Source organism: Ascaphus truei, chromosome 13 (assembly GCF_040206685.1).
Source record: "Ascaphus truei isolate aAscTru1 chromosome 13, aAscTru1.hap1, whole genome shotgun sequence".
NCBI lineage: Eukaryota > Metazoa > Chordata > Amphibia > Anura > Ascaphidae > Ascaphus > Ascaphus truei.
Window position 1 is genome coordinate 10,037,945 of NC_134495.1, and position 22,687 is coordinate 10,060,631.

The 22,687-nt window shown below is 53.5% G+C and overlaps 1 protein-coding gene across 2 annotated transcripts; it reads right to left on the reverse strand.

The window, feature by feature from the left end:
• Positions 1-6,631: 6,631 nt before the first annotated feature.
• Positions 6,632-22,686, reverse strand: EIF4ENIF1 (eukaryotic translation initiation factor 4E nuclear import factor 1). Of its 2 annotated transcripts, none has more exons than XM_075568431.1 (19): positions 22,572-22,686; positions 20,087-20,203; positions 19,780-19,853; positions 19,568-19,692; positions 19,090-19,382; positions 18,642-18,843; positions 16,510-16,676; positions 15,300-15,435; positions 15,038-15,217; positions 14,261-14,457; positions 13,550-13,621; positions 13,245-13,428; positions 12,980-13,062; positions 10,056-10,180; positions 9,867-9,951; positions 9,473-9,602; positions 8,679-9,011; positions 8,357-8,512; positions 6,632-7,423 (listed from the first exon to the last, which is right to left on the reverse strand). In XM_075568431.1, exons 2-19 carry the CDS (start codon positions 20,174-20,176, stop codon positions 7,215-7,217), a joined length of 2,841 nt encoding a protein of 946 aa, XP_075424546.1. In that variant the 5' UTR covers positions 20,177-20,203; positions 22,572-22,686; the 3' UTR covers positions 6,632-7,214. The 2 variants fall into 2 exon arrangements, with proteins under 2 accessions (XP_075424546.1, XP_075424545.1); XM_075568430.1 differs by having other exon boundaries at positions 14,225-14,457.
• Between the last annotated feature and the right edge of the window lies 1 nt (position 22,687).

Sequence of the window (22,687 nt, forward strand, 5' to 3'; positions counted from 1 at the left end):
CCTGCTTAGCCACACCCCCAGGGTCCTGGCATCACCTCCTGATTGGCTGCATTACCCAGCAACAGCCAATCAGGATGGAGGATGTCCAGCCCATAGCAACAAGCCTGCTCTGGGAGAATGGGGGCAATCCCAAAGCACCCTTTTGATCCAATCGTGGAACCCCAGGGAAACAATGGGATAAACAAACATGAGATGACCATACCTTAACAACACATTGACGTGAGTGGCGGGAGTTTTGCCACAGTGCCGCACATGACAGGAGCTGTTTGGCGTATGATGACAGTAGCTGTTTGGCGTATGATGACAGGAGCTGGATGGCGTATGATGACAGTTGCTGGATGGCGTATGATGACAGTAGCTGGATGGCGTATGATGACAGGAGCTGTTTGGCGTATGATGACAGTAGCTGGATGGCGTATGATGACAGGAGCTGTTTGGCGTATGATGACAGGAGCTGGATGGCGTATGATGACAGTAGCTGGATGGCGTATGATGACAGTAGCTGGATGGCGTATGATGACAGTAGCTGGATGGCGTATGATGACAGTAGCTGGATGGCGTATGATGACAGGAGCTGGATGGCGTATGATGACAGGAGCTGGATGGCGTATGATGACAGTAGCTGGATGGCGTATGATGACAGTAGCTGGATGGCGTATGATGACAGTAGCTGGATGGCGTATGATGACAGTAGCTGGATGGCGTATGATGACAGTAGCTGGATGGCGTATGATGACAGGAGCTGGATGGCGTATGATGACAGTTGCTGGACGGCGTATGATGACAGTAGCTAGATGGCGTATGATGACAGGAGCTGGATGGCGTATGATGACAGTAGCTGGATGGCGTATGATGACAGTTGCTGGATGGCGTATGATGACAGGAGCTGGATGGCGTATGATGACAGGAGCTGGATGGCGTATGATGACGGTAGCTGGACGGCGTATGATGACAGGAGCTGGATGGCGTATGATGACAGGAGCTGGATGGCGTATGATGACAGGAGCTGGATGGCGTATGATGACAGGAGCTGGATGGCGTATGATGACAGTAGCTGTTTGGCGTATGATGACAGGAGCTGTTTGGCGTATGATGACAGGAGCTGGACGGCGTATGATGACAGGAGCTGGACGGCGTATGATGACGAGCTGGATGGCGTATGATGACAGGAGCTGTTTGGCGTATGATGACAGGAGCTGGACGGCGTATGATGACAGGAGCTGGATGGCGTATGATGACAGGAGCTGGACGGCGTATGATGACAGTAGCTGGATGGCGTATGATGACAGGAGCTGGACGGCGTATGATGACAGGAGCTGGATGGCGTATGATGACAGGAGCTGGATGGCGTATGATGACAGGAGCTGGATGGCGTATGATGACAGGAGCTGGATGGCGTATGATGACAGTTGCTGGATGGCGTATGATGACAGGAGCTGGATGGCGTATGATGACAGGAGCTGGATGGCGTATGATGACAGTTGCTGGATGGCGTATGATGACAGTAGCTGTTTGGCGTATGATGACAGGAGCTGGATGGCGTATGATGACAGTAGCTGTTTGGCGTATGATGACAGGAGCTGGATGGCGTATGATGACAGGAGCTGGATGGCGTATGATGACAGGAGCTGGATGGCGTAATGGCGTATGATGACAGGAGCTGGACGGCGTATGATGACAGGAGCTGGACGGCGTATGATGAGAGTCGCTGGACGGCGTATGACGACAGGAGCTGGATGGCGTATGATGACAGGAGCTGGATGGCGTATGATGACAGGAGCTGGATGGCGTATGATGACAGTAGCTGTTTGGCGTATGATGACAGGAGCTGGATGGCGTATGATGACAGGAGCTGGATGGCGTATGATGACAGGAGCTGGATGGCGTAATGGCGTATGATGACAGGAGCTGGACGGCGTATGATGACAGGAGCTGGACGGCGTATGATGAGAGTCGCTGGACGGCGTATGACGACAGGAGCTGGACGGCGTATGAGGCCAGGAATAAGACGCGGGGTCCTAGACTCACACAGCACGTGGGGAGTTTATCGAGAGAAGCGTCCACGGAGGACTGACATGTTCATTCCTAAATAAATACACTATTATCCATCACGGCGCCTTCATGGTTTCAAACGCCCTATTCCTCGGGTGTCTTTAATGCAGGGATTCTCAAGACGCAACTCCCCCCCCCCCCAACAGGTCAGGTATTAAGGATATCCCAGCTTCAGCACAGGTGTCTGTCTTTGACTGCACCACCTATGCTGAAGCTGAGATATCCTTAATACCGATGGTTTGGGGGGTATTGAGTGGAGGACCCCTGCCTTAATGTGTCAACAATGCAAAAAGGGGACCCCATGTATTTAATACTCCCCATCTCAAACCCGCTGCTCTGTACAGAGAAACAGCTCCTAGGCTGCGCTTATAGTCCAGGCGACGCTGCGCGCTGAAACATCAAATGTAATGGACTTCCAGCGATCGCGACCAAGCCGCCGCTTCTACTATAAGCACACGTGATCGATTCAATACATTTGTTTTGACGCGACATCACGTCCCCGGGACTATAAGCGTGGCCCTAGTGCCACGGACAGGGCGCCGAGAGGAAGATTAGCTCCTGTGCAGATGTCGGGTATATATCGGACACCTGCCCACTCTGCGTGCCAAATTGCTCCCACACAGGAATGAAAACTAAAAAGGGAGAAGATTGGGTGAAATCTCCAGTCCCCAAGTGGAAAACGAACCAAGATAACGAGGACCTGGCCAAGTCCCGCTGCATGGCAAGGCCGCGATTATAGTAGCCGCCACATTGCGCGCCACGAGAACAAATCTGTGGAAGTCAATGAGGGTGGCCGTGGTGGGCGCGATGCAGAATTTTCCAGCTACGAATGATTTTTTTTTTCGCGTGGCGTCACGGGAGCGGTTCAGCCAACGAGGGCGAACCAGTGTTGTGACACATCCACCACATCTCCCCGCCGCACAAACACCGAGCACAAATCGCTCAGCTGATAGGCACGCACCCACTACAAACACGGGCCAACGGTGGGTGAGAGGGGGGGGGAGAATCTTAAATATTGCAGCGCAAGAACATGCAGCTTAACTTTGGGACCACGTTTTAGGGGTTGGGGCGCCAGTATTCAGGGTGAGGTAATAAGGAGGGTGGAAGAGTTATAGCCTCCTATTAAAGGCTACCAACCCCTTCCTAAGTAGTTCTTGCCCTTATGGCCAGTTGAAGAATGTAACTTAACTCCCAAACCCAGGGGCGCTCAACTCGTCCTGAAGACACCCCCACATAGATAGGAACCACTTTGGAAAATGGGCCAAGCCTGGCCCATCTGCTGTAAAACCTCAGACCCCATTCGTTTGTTGTTTGGCTTTAGCCTCTTGTCCATCCCAAGCATGTTTTAATTCGTTTACTCTTTTGGCCCCCTACCACCTGTGTTGGAAGGCTATTCCACTTATCCACTACTCTTTCCGTGCAGTGCTTCCTCACTCTATAATTACACAGTACCTGTCTAAAATTAACATCGGTTGATCGCAATGTTTTTTTGCCCCCCTTAACCTCATCTATGTAACTAACATTTGCCACCCGCCAGTGTCAGAGAATGCTTGTTCTTACACTTCTCTCCTTTACGTTGTAGAGTCACTTTATTTGAAAGTTTCTATCATATCCCACCGCACCCCCCCCCCTCTCCTCTCAACCAGGGGTGCACACCTCCAGTCAAGACTCTCCCCCCCCCCCCCCAGAAAATGTCACATCCCGTTTGCACACCCCTGTTCCAAGCTGTACATATTAAGGACTGGTCATCTTACCTGATAAGGCTGATGTAGACCAGTGTTTTTAACAGGGGCTCCCTGGGTACCCCCTAAAATGTTTCCTGCAATCATCAGGTCATTTGAAAAAAAACTGTACAGAAAACCCACAGCTACAGATCGTACCTACACCATCTTGGCAGTCTCTCTTTTTGACGCACAATCTCCAATTTATTTACATCCTTTGAGATCTGGTCTCCAGAACTGAGCTCTGGGTGAGGTTTCACCAATGATCTATACCAGGGGGCGCAAACTTATTTTCCCTGCGCCCCCCCTGCCGGCAGTTCCCCTCTCTCCGCGCCCCCCCCCTCAGGAGTCGGCGTTATGACGTCATGTTGCCATAGCAACGTGACGTCACATGACATCAATGGTGACGCGTGTAAGAAGCCACGATAAGTAAGGTTTACAGAGGCCTTCGCGGTTCCCCCCAGCACTTAATTTAAGTGCCATTGGGAAGCACGCGGGGCCTTTGTAAACCCAGCGCCCCCCAGTTTGCACACCGCAGATCTATACCAGTGGTTCCCAAACTTTTTTTTGTTAAGGAACCCCAACCCTCTCTAATAGCGCGTCTGAGATCAGATGCATTGTAAGGAACCCAAACCCTCTCTAATAGTGTCTGAGATCAGATGCATTGTAAGGAACCCCAACCCTCTCTAATAGTGTGAGATCAGATGCATTGTAAGGAACCCCAACCCTCTCTAATAGTGTGAGATCAGATGCATTGTAAGGAACCCCAACCCTCCCTAATAGTGTCTGAGATCAGATGCATTGTAAGGAACCCCAACCCTCTCTAATAGTGTCTGAGATCAGATGCATTGTAAGGAACCCCAACCCTCTCTAATAGTGTGAGATCAGATGCATTGTAAGGAACCCCAACCCTCTCTAATAGTGTCTGAGATCAGATGCATTGTAAGGAACCCCAACCCTCTCTAATAGTGTGAGATCAGATGCATTGTAAGGAACCCCAACCCTCTCTAATAGTGTCTGAGATCAGATGCATTGTAAGGAACCCCAACCCTCTCTAATAGTGTGAGATCAGATGCATTGTAAGGATCCCCAACCCTCTCTAATAGTGTGAGATCAGATGCATTGTAAGGATCCCCAACCCTCTCTAATAGTGTGAGATCAGATGCATTGTAAGGAACCCCAACCCTCTCTAATAGTGTGAGATCAGATGCATTGTAAGGAACCCCAACCCTCTCTAATAGTGTCTGAGATCAGATGCATTGTAAGGAACCCCAACCCTCTCTAATAGTGTCTGAGATCAGATGCATTGTAAGGAACCCCAACCCTCTCTAATAGTGTGAGATCAGATGCATTGTAAGGAACCCCAACCCTCTCTAATAGTGTCTGAGATCAGATGCATTGTAAGGAACCCCAACCCTCTCTAATAGTGTGAGATCAGATGCAGTGCAAATTCTTCTGTACTTGATACAATTTTCAAATGACCAGAAAATTGCAGGGAACCTTTTAGGGGATACCCGGGGAACCCAATTATTCCTAGAAACCCTGTCTATATAATGTCACCACCAGTCCTCCCTGCTGCCAACACCCCTCCCTACAACACCAACATCCCGCTGGCTCTCCCCACTGCCGTCTGCTGAGATAAAACGACTCCCAGGCCCCTTCCCTCTCTGGCTGGTGACAGCGCCATTATTCCCGCGTTCTGCCTTCGGATGTGTGGATGCCACGTGCATTATTTTGCACTTCATAGCATTAAATTGTAACTGCCGCACGTGTTACCATTCCACTAAGCTACCCAAATCCTTCAGTTACACCCCCGTGGAGAATTAACCCTGCTGCAAAATCTTGCCCAGGACATACTTGAAAATGAGGAGAGGTAACTCAATCACTTCCTGGTAGAACATTTTATAAATTGTCAAAAAAACCCAAAAAAAAAACATTCCCATCAAATTTGTAGCATCAATACAAATATTAAAGTGCGCCGGTCCCAGTACAACTGGTCACCTGCCTCGCCTCTAACTGCAGCCCCCTTACCCAAACACTGTCACTTACCCTTCAATTCAGGGGGGGGGGGGGGTGGGGTTGTTCAACTCCTGTCCTCAAGCTCCCCCCTCCCAACATGTCTTCAGGATCTCCCTGCTTCAGCACTGGCAGCTCAGTCCCTGCTTCAGCAGTCTTCAACTGAGCCACCTGTGCTGAAGCTGGGACATCCTAAAAACCTGGACTGGTTGGGGGGGCTCGACCAATGTTATCCATTCTACCGTCTTCTAATCCAATTCCAAGCATTGCAACGTGTTCCAGTCCTAGGCTGGGGCCCCAGGGGTCACGGCCGCACACGCACCGGGGTCACGGCCGCACACGCACCGGGGTCACGGCAGCACACGCACCGGGTGCACCCGTTTTAGCTGCAACCTGTGGTCTGTGGCTGTGCTTGAACTGACTAGCAGGATATCCGACAGGGGAGTGGGGGGGGTGCGTGGCCATGACATCACACGGCCGGTTCGCCCTCATTGGCTGAACCGCCGCCGCCGCCCCAAAAATCTTGTATTTTTGCCACGGCGGTTGCGCATCGGGCCTTGGGCATGCACACGTGCCGACTGGGGCGTATCCCATAGAGGGCTGTTCCTTGTGCGCGGTCCGCACGCACGGCCACTGGGGACATAGCTTCACGTGCGACAGGGTCGGTGGCCTTACAACGTGTATACAAAACATCTCCATCCCGGCGTGTCACAATAAAAGAATCCGTGCTGCCTGGGATCACGCACGATGCAGGACTTTAGATACAAGTCGTTGAATTGTACAGACCGTGACCCAGAGGAGAGGCGTCAAAAACCGGAGAATCACCACCCAAACTCAATCCGTTGGCATATGCAGTTTTAATTGAAAGAAAAAAAAAAGCCACATGTACAATTAAAGGGAGAGATTGGACTTGGTGAGTGGCAAAAAAACCAAAAACAAAAAAAAGCACACATCTTCTGTACAGCTACAGTCTCCAAACAAAAACTACCCTAAGTGGGAGTATATACACAGGGGGAGGGAGAGGGGTGTGGGGGGGGGGAGGTTCTTTATACAAGTCTATACACAAGGATCTCCAATTCATTATCATCTGCTGGAAACCTTCCTGCTCCCCTCAGCTCTGCTAAATTATAAGAAAATAATATATAAGTGACCCTTCCCCAAAAAGGGCTTCAAGGGTACGAGAGGTGCTGCCCATCCTTCCAGGCAGTTTGCAGTGCTATTCAGCAGACGGAGAGGGGGGAGAAACTGCTCCACTTCTTCTGCAGTTTCTGAATAGGCCCTGCACAGAGCAGCCCAAAATCTAAACCAAAAACAAAATGAAAGTGGAGCAGAGGTGTCCTCGGGACACGGATCAGAGGCACGTCACCCGCTGCCAGGGGAGCGGTCAGACTGGGGACGGAAAGCAGTCAGACGCCCGGCTCTGCCTCATTGTCTGTATTCCAGTTCGTCCACGCTGATCACTTTCGCTGGCATGGAGGGGAGCGGCTGCTGCAGGACGTCGGAGCCGAACCACTTGGCCAGTCCCACGGGGGAAGTGCTTCTCTGTGCAGGGCGCTGATCCATCATGTGCAGGCCGTGGCGGGTCATGCCCTGCGGGGGAAGGTGTAGGCCCGGGAAACCCTGCGCACCGGAACCTGCAGAACAGACGAGGTGAGGAGACCCGCACAGAACCGAGTCATCACCCAGCATGGGCCAAGGAAAGCACTGCATTCACACACTGCATGGCTAGGACACAATGTGTCAGCTGCGCCTGGAGGGGGACGTGTTTAACAGGCGCACACGGCTGTGTACATTTGCTTCACCATATATAATGGGTGGAAAGGAGTTACGGGATACAAGACGTATCAGATTCAGTGACCACTCTCGTGCTCTTTAAAGAGTCAGACTTCCCATAAAGTTATTGATTTAATAAAACAAAAAAGCCCAACCTGAAATGCCAAGTAATGATTGCTCTGGTAAATCAGTGCCATGCCTGGGACACAGACACCACAGAACCTCACACTGCAGCAGGAAGATGTACCAAGAGTTGCAGTGAGGTTCGGGAGAGGTTCGGGAGAGGTTCGGGAGAGGTTCGGGAGAGGTTCGGGAGAGGTTCGGGAGAGGTTCGGGAGAGGTTCGGGAGAGGTTCGGGAGAGGTTCGGGAGAGGTTCGGGAGAGGTTCGGGAGAGGTTCGGGAGAGGTTCGGGAGAGGTTCGGGAGAGGTTCGGGAGAGGTTCGGGAGAGGTTCGGGAGAGGTTCGGGAGAGGTTCGGGAGAGGTTCGGGAGAGGTTCGGGAGAGGTTCGGGAGAGGTTCGGGAGAGGTTCGGTCAGTGTACTTTGTTATTTAGTCATGCATTTATTTTTTAAATTAAAGACCTCGGCACGTTAAACTGTCCCTGTAAATAAATACATTTAGAAGACAAATATCTGGACAGCATCAGGTCCGTGTCCGATATAAAATATTCCCCAGAAAGGGGAGACCCCAGGGACCTCAGCGCTTAGAAGTTCTGACCAGTGAAAACGGACTAGCCGGACCAAAAAGTGAAGCACTAAAAACCAGCACCGTCGCACCACACCCAGTGCCGTACCAGAGCTCTGCTGCATCATGGCCAGCTGGAGGGGGTTTGCCGAGCGCTGATTCAGTAGTGGGTGACCTGCTGCTGCCAACGGGTAGAAAGGCTGACCAAGGGCAGAGGGGGCAAGACCCTGTAGGGCGGAGAGGTCAACACCAGGAGGTAGAAGTCCTGCAGGGAAAAGAAGAAACCGAGGCCAGACTATTCAGGACCAGAGTACTTTAAATCTGTTGAGTTAATCAATATTCATAAAAATCACCCCAGTGCCGTACTAACATACGGCTTATTAAGAGTTAATTCGGCTACCTCCCACTCCCCCCCCCCCCTTAATACAGACCTGCCTGCAGCAGGGGAAGATGTTGGGGGGGTACCCCCTGTGCCAGAATCCTCTGAACCAGCCCTGGGTGCAGCTGGTGGGTCGGCCGGACGATTGGCACAATGGGCACCTGGTGAAGCGGCCGTAGGAAGGTGGCCCCGGGCACCGGCGATGCCACGGTGGGAGTTCTCCTCCCTGAAGATTTGGGACGGTAGTCCTGGTCTTTGGCGTATCTGCTCTGGTGGGAAAGTGGCGGCGTGCACGCAGAGCGCCGAGACGTCGGAAACTTGGTACCCGTCTCCAGAGATGCGTCCAGGGCAGTGTCCTCGGACCCAGGACCCGTCAGGGCTCCGTCTGTTACCAGGAGACAACACTGATACCAATGGACAACATACCCCCAGCACATCGTGATTAAAGGGGGTACCCACCGACTGCAGTGCATTGCTGGCCCCTGCAAGAGGGTCAAATCCAGCAGGTGTATGCAATTAGCACTATAGCAGTGGAGCCACAGGAGAGACGGAGCAGTGAACATGGAGTGTGCGCGGTCTATTTGTAGTATGTAAAATGAGCAAATATTTCAGCACTAGCCGGGAGCCACCACAGGAGAGCGTGCGCTTTACCTGCGCAGACCCAGGCGCTCTGCAGTGTTTAAAATGTACGGACAGCGTGCACACCGTAGCGGAGCAACCGTCAGTGGCATCTTCAAGCATGTGGTGTGCGTGGTCGTATGTAACACGATGGGAAACACACACACACACACACACACACACACACACACACACACACACACACACACACACACACACACACGTTACCTTCCTGCACCCTCTGCCCCTCCTCCTTCCCGCGGACGCTCGGTTTCCCCACCGACATCTCGTCTTTGCTCTTCTCTTTGCTTTCGTACATCTTGCGAATCACTGAGGTAGGTGTGAAGGACGGCGAGAGCTACGGAGACCAGAGACGGACTGAGCAGTGCTCACACCTCGCAGAACCCGTGTAGCCAGAGGCGACCCCGCAGCCCAAACCTACGACGTTAATGTTTTCAGAGCAATATACTCCGAAAACATTTGTATGGATCCAATGCTATATGCCACCGTGTTTCACAGGAAAGCACACACCTCTGCTAGGGTGCAAGACCCACCCCTGTGACACCAGGAACCAAGAGAAGGTATCACCGACACCGCTGACACCCATGGGATCAGTTCTTACCATGCTGGTGACGGTGGCCCCAGGTCCCGGCGACATGGACGCGCCCCGCAGGTTGGATACTGGAGATTTCATCCTCTGCTGCTGCCTGAACACAAGAGAACGAGGACTGGTCAGGACGAGGCATTACGCAGCATGTGACATTCCTATCGCCGTCAGATAACACTGCCACCCAGTCGCAGGGACACTGACCTACTCCGGAAGCCGTCCCGACCCGTGTCCATATGTAGCTTGCCGTAGCCGGCCTGGTAGTAGTTTGCCAGCTCGTGTGGTATTAATCCTTCTAATGCAGCCTGATGGATATCCAGTGCACTGACCTGCAGCAAAGAGAGCCCATGTTACACGCCTTGCCAGCAGCAAAGAGAGCCCATGTCACACGCCTTGCCAGCAGCAAAGAGAGCCCATGTCACACGCCTTGCCAGCAGCAAAGAGAGCCCATGTCACACGCCTTGCCAGCAGCAAAGAGAGCCCATGTCACACGCCTTGCCAGCAGCAAAGAGAGCCCATGTCACACGCCTTGCCTGCAGCAAAGAGAGCCCATGTCACACGCCTTGCCAGCAGCAAAGAGAGCCCATGTCACACGCCTTGCCAGCAGCAAAGAGAGCCCATGTCACACGCCTTGCCTGCAGCAAAGAGAGCCCATGTCACACGCCTTGCCTGCAGCAAAGAGAGCCCATGTCACACGCCTTGCCTGCAGCAAAGAGAGCCCATGTCACACGCCTTGCCAGCAGCAAAGAGAGCCCATGTCACACGCCTTGCCTGCAGCAAAGAGAGCCCATGTCACACGCCTTGCCTGCAGCAAAGAGAGCCCATGTCACACGCCTTGCCTGCAGCAAAGAGCCCATATCACACGCCTTGCCTGCAGCAAAGAGAGCCCATGTCACACGCCTTGCCAGCAGCAAAGAGAGCCCATGTCACACGCCTTGCCAGCAGCAGAGAGCCCATGTCACACGCCTTGCCTGCAGCAAAGAGAGCCCATGTCACACGCCTTGCCTGCAGCAGAGAGCCCATGTCACACGCCTTGCCTGCAGCAAAGAGAGCCCATGTCACACGCCTTGCCAGCAGCAAAGAGAGCCCATGTCACACGCCTTGCCTGCAGCAAAGAGAGCCCATGTCACACGCCTTGCCTGCAGCAAAGAGAGCCCATGTCACACGCCTTGCCTGCAGCAGAGAGCCCATGTCACACGCCTTGCCTGCAGCAAAGAGCCCATGTCACACGCCTTGCCTGCAGCAAAGAGCCCATGTCACACGCCTTGCCTGCAGCAAAGAGCCCATGTCACACGCCTTGCCAGCAGCAAAGAGAGCCCATGTCACACGCCTTGCCTGCAGCAAAGAGCCCATGTCACACGCCTTGCCAGCAGCAAAGAGAGCCCATGTCACACGCCTTGCCTGCAGCAAAGAGAGCCCATGTCACACGCCTTGCCAGCAGCAAAGAGAGCCCATGTCACACGCCTTGCCTGCAGCAAAGAGAGCCCATGTCACACGCCTTGCCTGCAGCAAAGAGAGCCCATGTCACACGCCTTGCCTGCAGCAAAGAGAGCCCATGTCACACGCCTTGCCTGCAGCAGAGAGCCCATGTCACACGCCTTGCCTGCAGCAAAGAGCCCATGTCACACGCCTTGCCAGCAGCAAAGAGAGCCCATGTCACACGCCTTGCCTGCAGCAAAGAGAGCCCATGTCACACGCCTTGCCTGCAGCAAAGAGAGCCCATGTCACACGCCTTGCCAGCAGCAAAGAGAGCCCATGTCACACGCCTTGCCAGCAGCAAAGAGAACCCATGTCACACGCCTTGCCTGCAGCAAAGAGAGCCCATGTCACACGCCTTGCCAGCAGCAAAGAGAGCCCATGTCACACGCCTTGCCTGCAGCAAAGAGAGCCCATGTCACACGCCTTGCCTGCAGCAAAGAGAGCCCATGTCACACGCCTTGCCAGCAACACCTCATCCAATCAATGCTCAGAGACTACAACAAGACCCTCCCCGGTGTCTCCGTAACCGAGGACAAGGTTTGCGACGGCACCGAACCAACGCCTCACCCTTCAGGGCAGTGCCCAATTCAGTAATGGAGTGATCGGACATGCTCATTTCCAGACAGATTTAGAACAAAAAGCAAGAAAACAAAAAAAGCGCCAACTCCCATAGCGGGATCCTGGGTTATTAATGCATGAAGTAGATATGGGGCCTACTTCTGAGTGAGTGGGGTCACATCGAAATATCGCATGGAAAATTAGTATCAAGAAAATTAATCACAGGAGTATATTTTCACCGCGATAATATATAGAATATTATAAATATATAGAATATAAAATATATAGAATCAAATATATATATATTTATCTATGGGAAGCACAATTGGCCCCATTTTTGGGTGTACAGAGGGAACGTGCATCGAAGTCCTAAATCAGCTGCTCCTCCAGAACACTTACATCTTCTACCTTAGGCCTCGTTCAGGGTTCCTGCTGGCGTGCTGAGGCGTGCGGAGGCGCGCTGAGGGAAAGCGGGTGCTTTCCCTGGCCTTAGACAGCGCGCCGTCCGGGGGCGTGTCGGCGGGCGGGCCAGTGACGTCACGGAGCTGGTTCGCCCTCATTGGGCGAACCGCTCACGTGACCGACCCAGCGCTTCGGCAAGCGCTTGAATTAAAAATTTACCTAAGACCTACACTTCCGCGCACTTGCGGAAGCGTAGGCGAGCCCCTACAAAAGCCGCTATCATTGCAGCTGTAGGGGCTCACTGGTAAGTACCAGCGCGCCTCAGCGCATAAGCGCCGACCATGCCCGAGGCCTTAGAAATAAATAGAAGAGCGAGGACACGTGGTCTCATAGCGTGGCGCGTCGGACATTGTTTTGGTGTAGGCCATAAATAAAAAAAACAAAGCACAGAGGCGGCTTATTGCGGGTCCCGGGATTAGCAGCGCTCAGGCTCTGAGACGCTGGGACAGTACAGGGACGCACTGAAGTAAGTTGGATATCAGTTTGGAGACGGGAAGACTCAGACTATGAGAGCCCGCACAAGATGCCTCATTATACCAGGGAAGGACATTATTAGCACTGGTGCCAGATTGCTCCTGCAGACAGAACGGGAGCAGCAGTGTCAGGAAGGTTTAGTGACAGGTTTATACCTGTGACATCATAGGGCTGTCAGATTTCAGCATCCCGGGGAGGAACGGATCTCCATGAAGGTGCTGATGGCCTGACGCAAAACCTGCACGGAGGAGAAACATTGAGCACCAGCAACCTGTGGTAATGCGTGTGTGTGCCCCCGTCTTTTGGCCATGGAAAGACTGCATACACAGGATCCACATACGGAAATCCAACACGCTACATGTCACCTACATACCCCAGCCCAGAGTGTGCGAGGACACGGATCAGCAGCACTGCCCTTACCGATCGGAGACGGTATCGGAGCACGCAGGTAATCCGCAGAGGCAGCACGTGTGGGGAACACTTGGGGCATTTGAGGAGAGGGAGTCCGCTTCCGCAGCAGGGAGGTTGCAGGGTCCAGCGCCCCCATCAGGTTGCTCAGGACATTGGAGGTGGCTGGGCCGTGCATAGGAGGCCCCAGAAGGTCCTGGAGATGGGGAGACAAGAGAATCATTTGCTGATGTTCCTCAGGAGCATGGAGATAGAGGCCGCAGGAACACCAAAAACAGCCAGGAGTGTATAACCCATTATGGCAACAGGATCCGTACCTGCAGGATGTTCCGCTGCAGAGCGGGACCGCTGACGTCAGAGGACGCCAACAAGTGGCTGTCTAGGTTTCTCTAATGGGAAGAAGGAATTGTATGTGAGGTTACCAGATCAAAACAAAATCAGCCCCAAGGTGAGAACACCCAAGTGACAGCCCCATTAGTAAGTGAACACAGCTTAAAAAACAAACAAACAAAACCACATATGACATCACAAATCAGACACTACCAGGTTCTGATGAAAGCATCAATAAAGCATCAGCTGAAAACAAACGCAGGAAAACCAAGACTTTGCCACACACGGCCAGGTAGAAGCTCAGACTAAACATTGCAGGGACTTCCTACAGCCACAAAGTGATGGCAAACCAGCATGACGACCAACACAGCCAGAGCAAGCAGATCAATGCAGTACGAGAGTAGTGTCATTTGTAGCCACTATGAATGGGAGCATCGTCAGACATCGCACGAGTCAAAGCCACTGAATGAAGACCAGAAGCCAAAGAACGTCCAGAGATGAGAACCTCAAACACAGCACCAAGCACAGCCAAGGGCTCCCTGGCCAAGCTCTGGTTCCCCCGGGCAGAGCAAGCACAGACCTGCAGCCACAAGCAGGGGAGGGGGCGCACAGAGCATTCAGTGGGCTTCTCCTGCCCCTCAGATCTTCAAGCAAGTACTTACATTGACTTTGGGCTGGGAAGGCAGAGTCCCACTTGCCTTCATGCTGCTCACTAGCTTGTTGAAGGCAGACATATCGCCGTCCCGCCGAGGTTTCCTGGGTCCGACCATGGCAGACAGCGCCTCCTCCAGCTGCTCGGCCATGAAGGGAGTGGCGTTCCTCCCGTCCTGCTCCACTTTCAATCCCTTCAGCCCGGCCTCGACCTCCTCCACCGACAGGACCACCCCAGAGTGAGCTGCGGAGAACACGCCCATACACAGAGCCGGACGCCGGTTACATTGTACATTGCACAGCGGCGCCCTAAATTCTCCTCTAGGATACGAAAAGCATCCTTACACACGTGCACTCGGGAGGCTTTACCTGCATATATTTAACATTTTTAGGATTAGATTTAAAAAGTTATGCATCCAAGCAGCAAAGAAACAGACTCCCCTTCGTTAAAATATATCCTCCCCCCCGAGCGGTGACATCAAGGAGAGTAATAAAGGGTTAATGGATTACAAGATCTTTTTAAAGGCTAGAGCGAGGGAGGCCAACGCCAGTCGTCAAGGGTCACCAACAGGTCAGGATATTCCTGCTTCAGCACAGGTGGTTCAATCAGTCCCTGCTTCAGGGGCTCAATCTTCGGCATCCTTAAAAACCTGACCTGCTGGTGGCCCTTGAAGACAGGAGTTTGCCACCCCTGGGCTAGTATGTTAATGTCATGACTGGGACTAGAGAACATTATACATGTCCGTAAGGGGCTGCAATTCCCCCAGACTGGACACAAACCACAGAAGGGACCATGTCTCTCCCCCCACCCCTCCCAGACTCACTACTCTCTCGCAGCTTCTCCTTATTGGCGGTCAAGCTGGACAGCAGCGGCTTGAGGTCCACTTTGGCTTTGTGCAGCATCTCCAGTATGTCCACTTTGTTGTCAGAGTTTTCTTCGAATTGGATGGGAGCAAAATAATTCCCCGAGTTCTGTCCCAGGGAGGGAATGACCTGCTCCAAACCTGCAGACAGGAGTACTCCGATCAGCACCCGCCAGCCTCATCCTGCCACCCTCCTCCACCCCGCCCCTTCCTCCCCTCTCACCCGCTAGCCTCTCCAGCTCCTCGTGGGGGGTGGACCTCAGGCTGCTGGAGCGACTCCCCGAGTGGCTGTGATTGGAGAACCATCTGCTGAATCTGCTGGCGGACACAGAGCCTTCCCCCAGCACATCCTCTATCATCTACAGAGCAGAGAAGGACCAGCGTTAGACATCCCGTCTCACACCGGGGGGGAGGACAAGGGGCGCCTCAGCTCAGGAGGGGGGGGGGGGGGGGGAGAAGAGACACTTACTTGCTAGATACAGGGCTGCTCTGTGGGTGCGGCACATCTGGTGTGAATACGAGCTCCAGTCATGGCTCGGACTGCACCAATCACTTACATAAAATCAACCTGGACACTAACAGCACAGGAACCGCCCAGAACACAAGAAATGGATGACCGACCCGAGAGCCAGGCACAGACAGCGTAATATGGCGAACACGGGCAAGACACCAGCAGAAATAAAAAAAAACTCTGCAGTTCTTTACCAGCAACATCATATGCACAGAACCACAAGACAGCCTTCCACAGCAGCGGCTGCGAAACCTCATGGCTCAGACAGAAGGAATACCATTGACAAAAGCAGGAAGAACCACTCAAACCAGAGCCTGAGCCCCCAATGGTGTCTGCACCATGGCATGATGCAGACTCTTCAAAAGCAACACACAGCACTCATTAAACTACCGAGAGAAGCCAGTTAATAGGAGAGTCCACAACTAGCAGAAGAGTTTATGACAGGGGTTGTATTTAGCAGATGACATTTTTCACGATCACGCCGTAATTTCACCGACACAAATCACTTCATAGCCGCCGTGCCTTCATACCAGAGGCAGTGCTCAGCCAAGCTGAGCAGGAACAAGAGCACGTGGCCACAGCACATGGTAGTCACGAGTGGGTTAGAGAACAAGGTATTCAGTGAAATATCAGCCCAGGTAAAAACCTTACACCCGTCATGCATACACAGAACTGTGACTCACCCACCAGGAGTGCAAACACAAACCATGTGCCAGGCTCACCAACCCAAAACTAGGGACCCCAGGAAGCATCTCTCAGCTTACGGTGCAGGTTAATACCAACCTCACAGCTACAATCGGACAATCTCACGTTACTTTGGCAACAGCCTGCGTGAGGCGCCCTCCATCCCTAAATCAAACTAGGGTAAGCTGAGTCGGTGCTTCCGTGGGATACCAGGTGCCACCAGCTGCCCAGGACTCACCAATGCCAGACCTGGCACGCTCTTATCCAGGTTAAAGAATTCATTGAAGTCGAACTCTCCCGGGGCTGGCTCCGGCAGAACCGCCTCGCGAGGCACTTCCTGGTCGGTGCTGGGCTCAGGTGGAAGAACCGGCTCCTCTTCTAGCATTGCCCCATTGCATTCAAACCCTGGCAGAGGAAACAGTTTGGAAGTGAGGCCCTGCATGCTTCTAGTGTCAGCAAAGTCACAACTGATAGGGTGAGGCGCCAGGTCCTTTAAAGAAAGGAGCCCAGTAATAAGATCACAGCGCCTTCAAAATAAGAACTGGGTACACAGCACTGCGTGTAATGGAAAGGGGGTGCCTACTTCATGCCACGCAAGATGGGTTAGTGATGTTAGAGGAACAGGGTCAGAGTCCTACACAGGGAGATATATACATTGGAAGGAGCGGCTCAGTGAGGAAAGACAGACTTTAAACAGTTTGAATCAGGGGAACCTAGTACAATTCCTGGTGTCCGTTCCTTGTGACCTTGGGCAAGTCACTTTATCCCCTTGTGACCTTGGGCAAGTCACTTTATCCCCTTGTGACCTTGGGCAAGTCACTTTATCCCCTTGTGACCTTGGGCAAGTCACTTTATCCCCTTGTGACCTTGGGCAAGTCACTTTATCCCCTTGTCAATATAATATACCAAGGCGCAAAATTTATAATCCTGGTGATGTAGTGATCATAGAAAACACAAACTACTACATACTGTATGATATAGTGATAATATACAAATGATTAGTGCCTTGTGAGTGAAACACACCAGGTGCTGCCAAACACTTGCAGTTTCCCAACTGCAAATCAAGAATGTAAAACACTTAGTGTTCACAGCACAAACAGATATCGTGATGTAGTGCGGATAAATGGATGATACCACACTGCTATTTGAATGTTCTATTGTCCTCCGTTGAACCGGGACATCACTGATCCAACCCCCATTGTGGGTACATGTAGGAACAAAAATGCAAAATGCTGGTGCAATAACGTTTTTGCTCCTAGCAACAGACGACACAAAGGGGGGGTACAGTATAACTCTCAATCTCCCCAAAGGTATTGTGCAGGGAGTGACTTGGGGCGCACTCCAACCCTACACCGCTCTCGTCAGGTGTTCTCTCCCGTCCTGTGCATACGTGCAGCTTCCTCAGTCTGCTCCTCTCTCACCTGCAGACGCTGCGGGACCTCTCACGTCAGCAAGTGCCCTCCAGTGGAGAGAGGAGCAGACGGAGGAAGCTGCACGTATGCACAGGACGGGAGAGAACACCTGACGAGAGCGGAGTAGGGTTGGAGTGTGCCCCAAGTCACTCCCTGCACGATACCTTTGGGGAGATTGAGAGTTATACTGCACCCCCCTTTGTGTTGTCTGTTGCTAGGAGCAAAAACGTTATTGCACCAACATTTTGCATCTTCCTACATGTACCCACAATGGGGGTTGGATCAGTGATGTCCCGGTTCAACGGAGGAGAATAGAACATTCAAATAGTGTGGTATCATCGATTTATCTGCACTATATCAAGATATCCCCTTGTGCCTCAGGCACCAAAAACAGATTGTAAGCTCATCTGGGCAGGGACGGTGTATAACATTCCTATGTGCTGCAGAACGCGCGCTGTACTGTAACACGCTTCGACAGATTGGGATAAATGCGCTATATGAAATAAAGTTATTATTAAGCTACGAAATCCCTTTCCTGTTGCATTAGAGGGAAGATGCTGCATGCAGCTGAATACCAAGACAAATACTAGGCCGCTAGAACCGTCACTGCCAGACGAGTCGGAAATCCATGGCCAAGCATGGAGCTCCTGGCACCTCCAGCAGTGAAGGGTTAAGTCAGGGATCCGCAAACTTTTCCCGTGCGCACCCCTGCCTGCTCACACACCCACCCCGGCCTCAAATGACGCGCGGGGTCATGTGACGTTGCCATAGCAACGTCACCCCGCGGCATCATTTGACGCCAGGTTACCATGACGACACGTCGCGGTAAGGTGTGTTAGAGGCCTCGTGCACCACCCCCTCCCCCCCAGTTTGTGCACACCCCTGGGTTAAGTCAATGTGCCTGTCCTGTTGGAGACGTGGGAGGTTCATGGGGGTGCAGAGTCAACGCGTTCCTCACCTCCTTTGAGAGAGGGCATGCGTTTCCGCGTTCTCTTCCGTCCCTTCTGATCCTCCTCGAGGATTTTATCATCGAAGCCGGTCAGCTCGATGGTCTCGGACTGGCTGGTGGGACCCGCTGAGAACCACTCCGGCTCCTCCTCCGTGTACGAGTCGTTCCTCCGCCGCTCACCAAACACGCGCTTACTGTCACCGTACTCTCTCTGAAGTGGCACAAAGGGGGTAACCTCAGTGTGACCAGAAACAGCACGTCACTACAAATAACGCAGCTAACTGGGGTGGAGAATCCTTATTGGAAGGTAGTGGATACATAGAACTGCCTCTCCGAGGAGGTTGAGCAGAAAACCAACACACACACCACACCGCTCCTGCCCGTCACAGGTACCGCGTACTTCAGTATACACCGGGACAGAGCATCATACACCCTATTCCAGGCCGCACACTCTCACCCTGAAACGCTTGTCCTTGTAATCTCTCTCCCGGTCTCTGCCCTCCCGGGGGTCTCTCAAATCCTTTTCTCCCCCTCGAGGATCGCGCTCGAATGCTCTGGCCGCCATTATCCTGCCGCTGCCAATCCTACGCCCGCCCATGAGACGCAGGCTCTCGTTCTCCTTGTTGTCCAGGGGGCTCCCAGCCTGACGGGAGTTGACGGCAGTGGTGACGTGGCACCCACCGCCAAAACTCCGCCTCTGTGGACTGAGGACCACGTCCAGATCATCCTCCTTCACACGCTCTCGCGGGTCTGCAGGGGGACATGCAAACATGGAGGTACGCGAACAGTTAAAGGGCCCGTTCCACAAATGACTCTCCCCACTGACCAGAGTTCTATGGACAAGTGTAATATCCCACAGATAACCCCTGCATAACATCAGAAGCAGGTGATGGGACACAGTACTGTCCGAGGCTTGATGTCACTGAGCGGCTTACCTATCCTGCGCTTTAGAGAGGCCCTGTCGGTATCCGGCTCCTTCCTTAAACCCTCCACGGGAGAGCTGCGGCCAGAGGTCGGATAGAGGGACGCGTGCCACTTCTCAGGGTCCCACACACCATCACTGTGACAACAACACAGAGAGACCACATTATACCAACATTGAAGCGGAGACAGAAACAGACTGCCTGCCGCTCCACTCAGGGCCTACCTGTCATATTTATCCAGCAGGCAGGAGGGTCTCTGCCTGGAGTGGGGGTGCTCCTTTATGTCCAAAAGCTGCTCCTGTGAAAGAGAATCAGAGCATCTCATCTGTAGGAACTGACAGTAACAGATGATGGGACTTTAACTGCCGTGTAATTAGTTTGAGGGAAGCTGGTTAACACCCAATTACCCAGAGAAACACCTTGACAGAGAATACACCGCAGTAAGTGTCACAGGTGGGCTGCATCTCACAGGATTCACAGGACTCCCGCAGGTGAGACTGACTGTGACTGACCTCGCTCCGTGTCACCCACCTTGGAGTAGTGATGCTGCGATCTGCTCTGAATGGTCTTCTCAATGTCACAGAGAGGGTCCCTGCTATCAGGATCTTCCTTATGGTCCATGCTGAGGCCCGGGCAACTACTACACACCTGCCAGGGGCAGAACAAAAAACAACCTACCGCTAAGATCAAGAGAGCCACCAAACCCCAAAAAGGGTCCTACCTACCCCAGGGCATCACCCACCATACACTGGGGCAGTTACCACCCCCATTATAGATATGTGTGAGAACTATCCCTCCCGGGGCCCGAGTGCCCAAAATAGAGGGGCTGACAGGGATTGAAGGAGAAAGATATAGGGGGAGGGAGGGAGAGAGAGAATGATGCCGGTGGGGATAACACAGGGGGGGGAGAGAGACTAACACAGGGGGAGGGGGGGGGAGAGAGACTGATGCAGGTGGGGATAACACAGGGGGGGGGGGAAGAGAGTGATGCAGGTGGGGATAATACAGGGGGAGGGGGGGGAGAGAGTGATGCAGGTGGGGATAATACGGGGGGGAAGAGAGTGATGCAGGTGGGGATAAGACAGGGGGAGGGGGGGGGAGAGAGACTGATGCAGGTGGGGATAACACAGGGGGGGGAAGAGAGTGATGCAGGTGGGGATAATACAGGGGGAGGGGGGGGAGAGAGTGATGCAGGTGGGGATAATACGGGGGGGGGGGAAGAGAGTGATGCAGGTGGGGATAATACAGGGGGGGGGAGAGAGTGATGCAGGTGGGGATGATACAGGGGGGGGGGGGAAGAGAGTGATGCAGGTGGGGATGATACAGGGGGGGAAAGAGAGTGATGCAGGTGGGGATAATACGGGGGGGAAGAGAGTGATGCAGGTGGGGATAATACAGGGGGGGAGAAGAGAGTGATGCAGGTGGGGATAATACAGGGGTGGGGGAAGCGAGTGATGCAGGTGGGGATAATACAGGTGTGGGGGAAGACAGTGATGCAGGTGGGGATAATACAGGGGGGGAGAGAGTGATGCAGGTGGGGATAATACAGGGGTGGGGGAAGCGAGTGATGCAGGTGGGGATAATACAGGGGTGGGGGAAGCGAGTGATGCAGGTGGGGATAATACAGGGGGGGAGAGAGTGATGCAGGTGGGGATAATACAGGGGGGGGAGAGAGTGATGCAGGTGGGGATAACACAGGGGGGGGAAGAGAGTGATGCAGGTGGGGATAATACAGGGGGGGAAGAGAGTGATGCAGGTGGGGATAATACAGGGGGGGGGAGAGAGTGATGCAGGTGGGGATAACACGGGGGGGAAGAGAGTGATGCAGGTGGGGATAATACAGGGGGGGAAGAGAGTGATGCAGGTGGGGATAACACAGGGGGGGGAAGAGAGTGATGCAGGTGGGGATAACACAGGGGGGGAAGAGAGTGATGCAGGTGGGGATAACACAGGGGGGGGGAAGAGAGTGATGCAGGTGGGGATAACACAGGGGGGGGAAGAGAGTGATGCAGGTGGGGATAATACAGGGGGGAGAAGAGAGTGATGCAGGTGGGGATAATACAGGGGGGGAGAAGAGAGTGATGCAGGTGGGGATAATACAGGGGGGGAGAAGAGAGTGATGCAGGTGAGGATAATACAGGGGGGGGGGGGAGAAGAGAGTGATGCAGGTGGGGATAATACAGGGGGGGGAGAAGAGAGTGATGCAGGTGGGGATAATACAGGGGGGGAGAAGAGAGTGATGCAGGTGGGGATAATACAGGGGGGGAGAAGAGAGTGATGCAGGTGGGGATAATACAGGGGGGGGAGAAGAGAGTGATGCAGGTGGGGATAATACAGGGGGGGGGGAGAAGAGAGTGATGCAGGTGGGGATAACACAGGGGGGGAGAGTGATGCAGGTGGGGATAACACAGGGGGGGAGAGTGACGCAGGTGGGGATAACACAGGGGGGGAGAGAGTGATGCAGGTGGGGATAATACAGAGGGGGAGAGAGTGATGCAGGTGGGGATAATACAGGGGGGGGAGAGAGTGATGCAGGTGGGGATAATACAGGGGGGGAAGAGAGTGATGCAGGTGGGGATAATACAGGGGGGGAGAAGAGAGTGATGCAGGTGGGGATAATACAGGGGGGGAGAAGAGAGTGATGCAGGTGGGGATAATACAGGGGGGAGAGAGTGATGCAGGTGGGGATAATACAGGGGGGAGAGAGTGATGCAGGTGGGGATAATACAGGGGGGGAGAGAGTGATGCAGGTGGGGATAATACAGGGGGGGGGAGAGAGTGATGCAGGTGGGGATAATACAGGGGGGGGGGAGAGAGAGTGATGCAGGTGGGGATAATACAGGGGGGGGGAGAAGAGAGTGATGCAGGTGGGGATAATACAGGGGGATATGGTTCCCTCTTCTCTCGGTGTAACTAATTACCCCAGCACAGGGGAGGTGTGTCTCTCCCCTGCTCCCGGATATGAGCCTACCCCACAGCCTCCCCCCCGGAGTGCCTCCCTGACCCCCGGTCTCACCTGCGCGCAGCTCCACTCTCTCCCGGTGCCCGGCTCCCCCCTCCCTCCCTCTAATACCCCCTGCGCGCGCACGCGCCGCCTGACGCACGGCACGTACACGCACGTACAGGCACGCA

Coding starts and splice junctions, on each gene's coding strand:
- EIF4ENIF1 (XM_075568430.1), bottom strand. CDS start 20,176: ATGGACCATAAGGAAGATCCTGATAGCAGGGACCCTCTCTGTGACATT. Junction 19,854..20,086: donor CGCAGCATCACTACTCCAAG/GTGGGTGACACG, acceptor TCTCTTTCACAG/GAGCAGCTTTTGGACATAAA. Junction 9,952..10,055: donor CGGGACGGCTTCCGGAGTAG/GTCAGTGTCCCT, acceptor TCTTGTGTTCAG/GCAGCAGCAGAGGATGAAAT.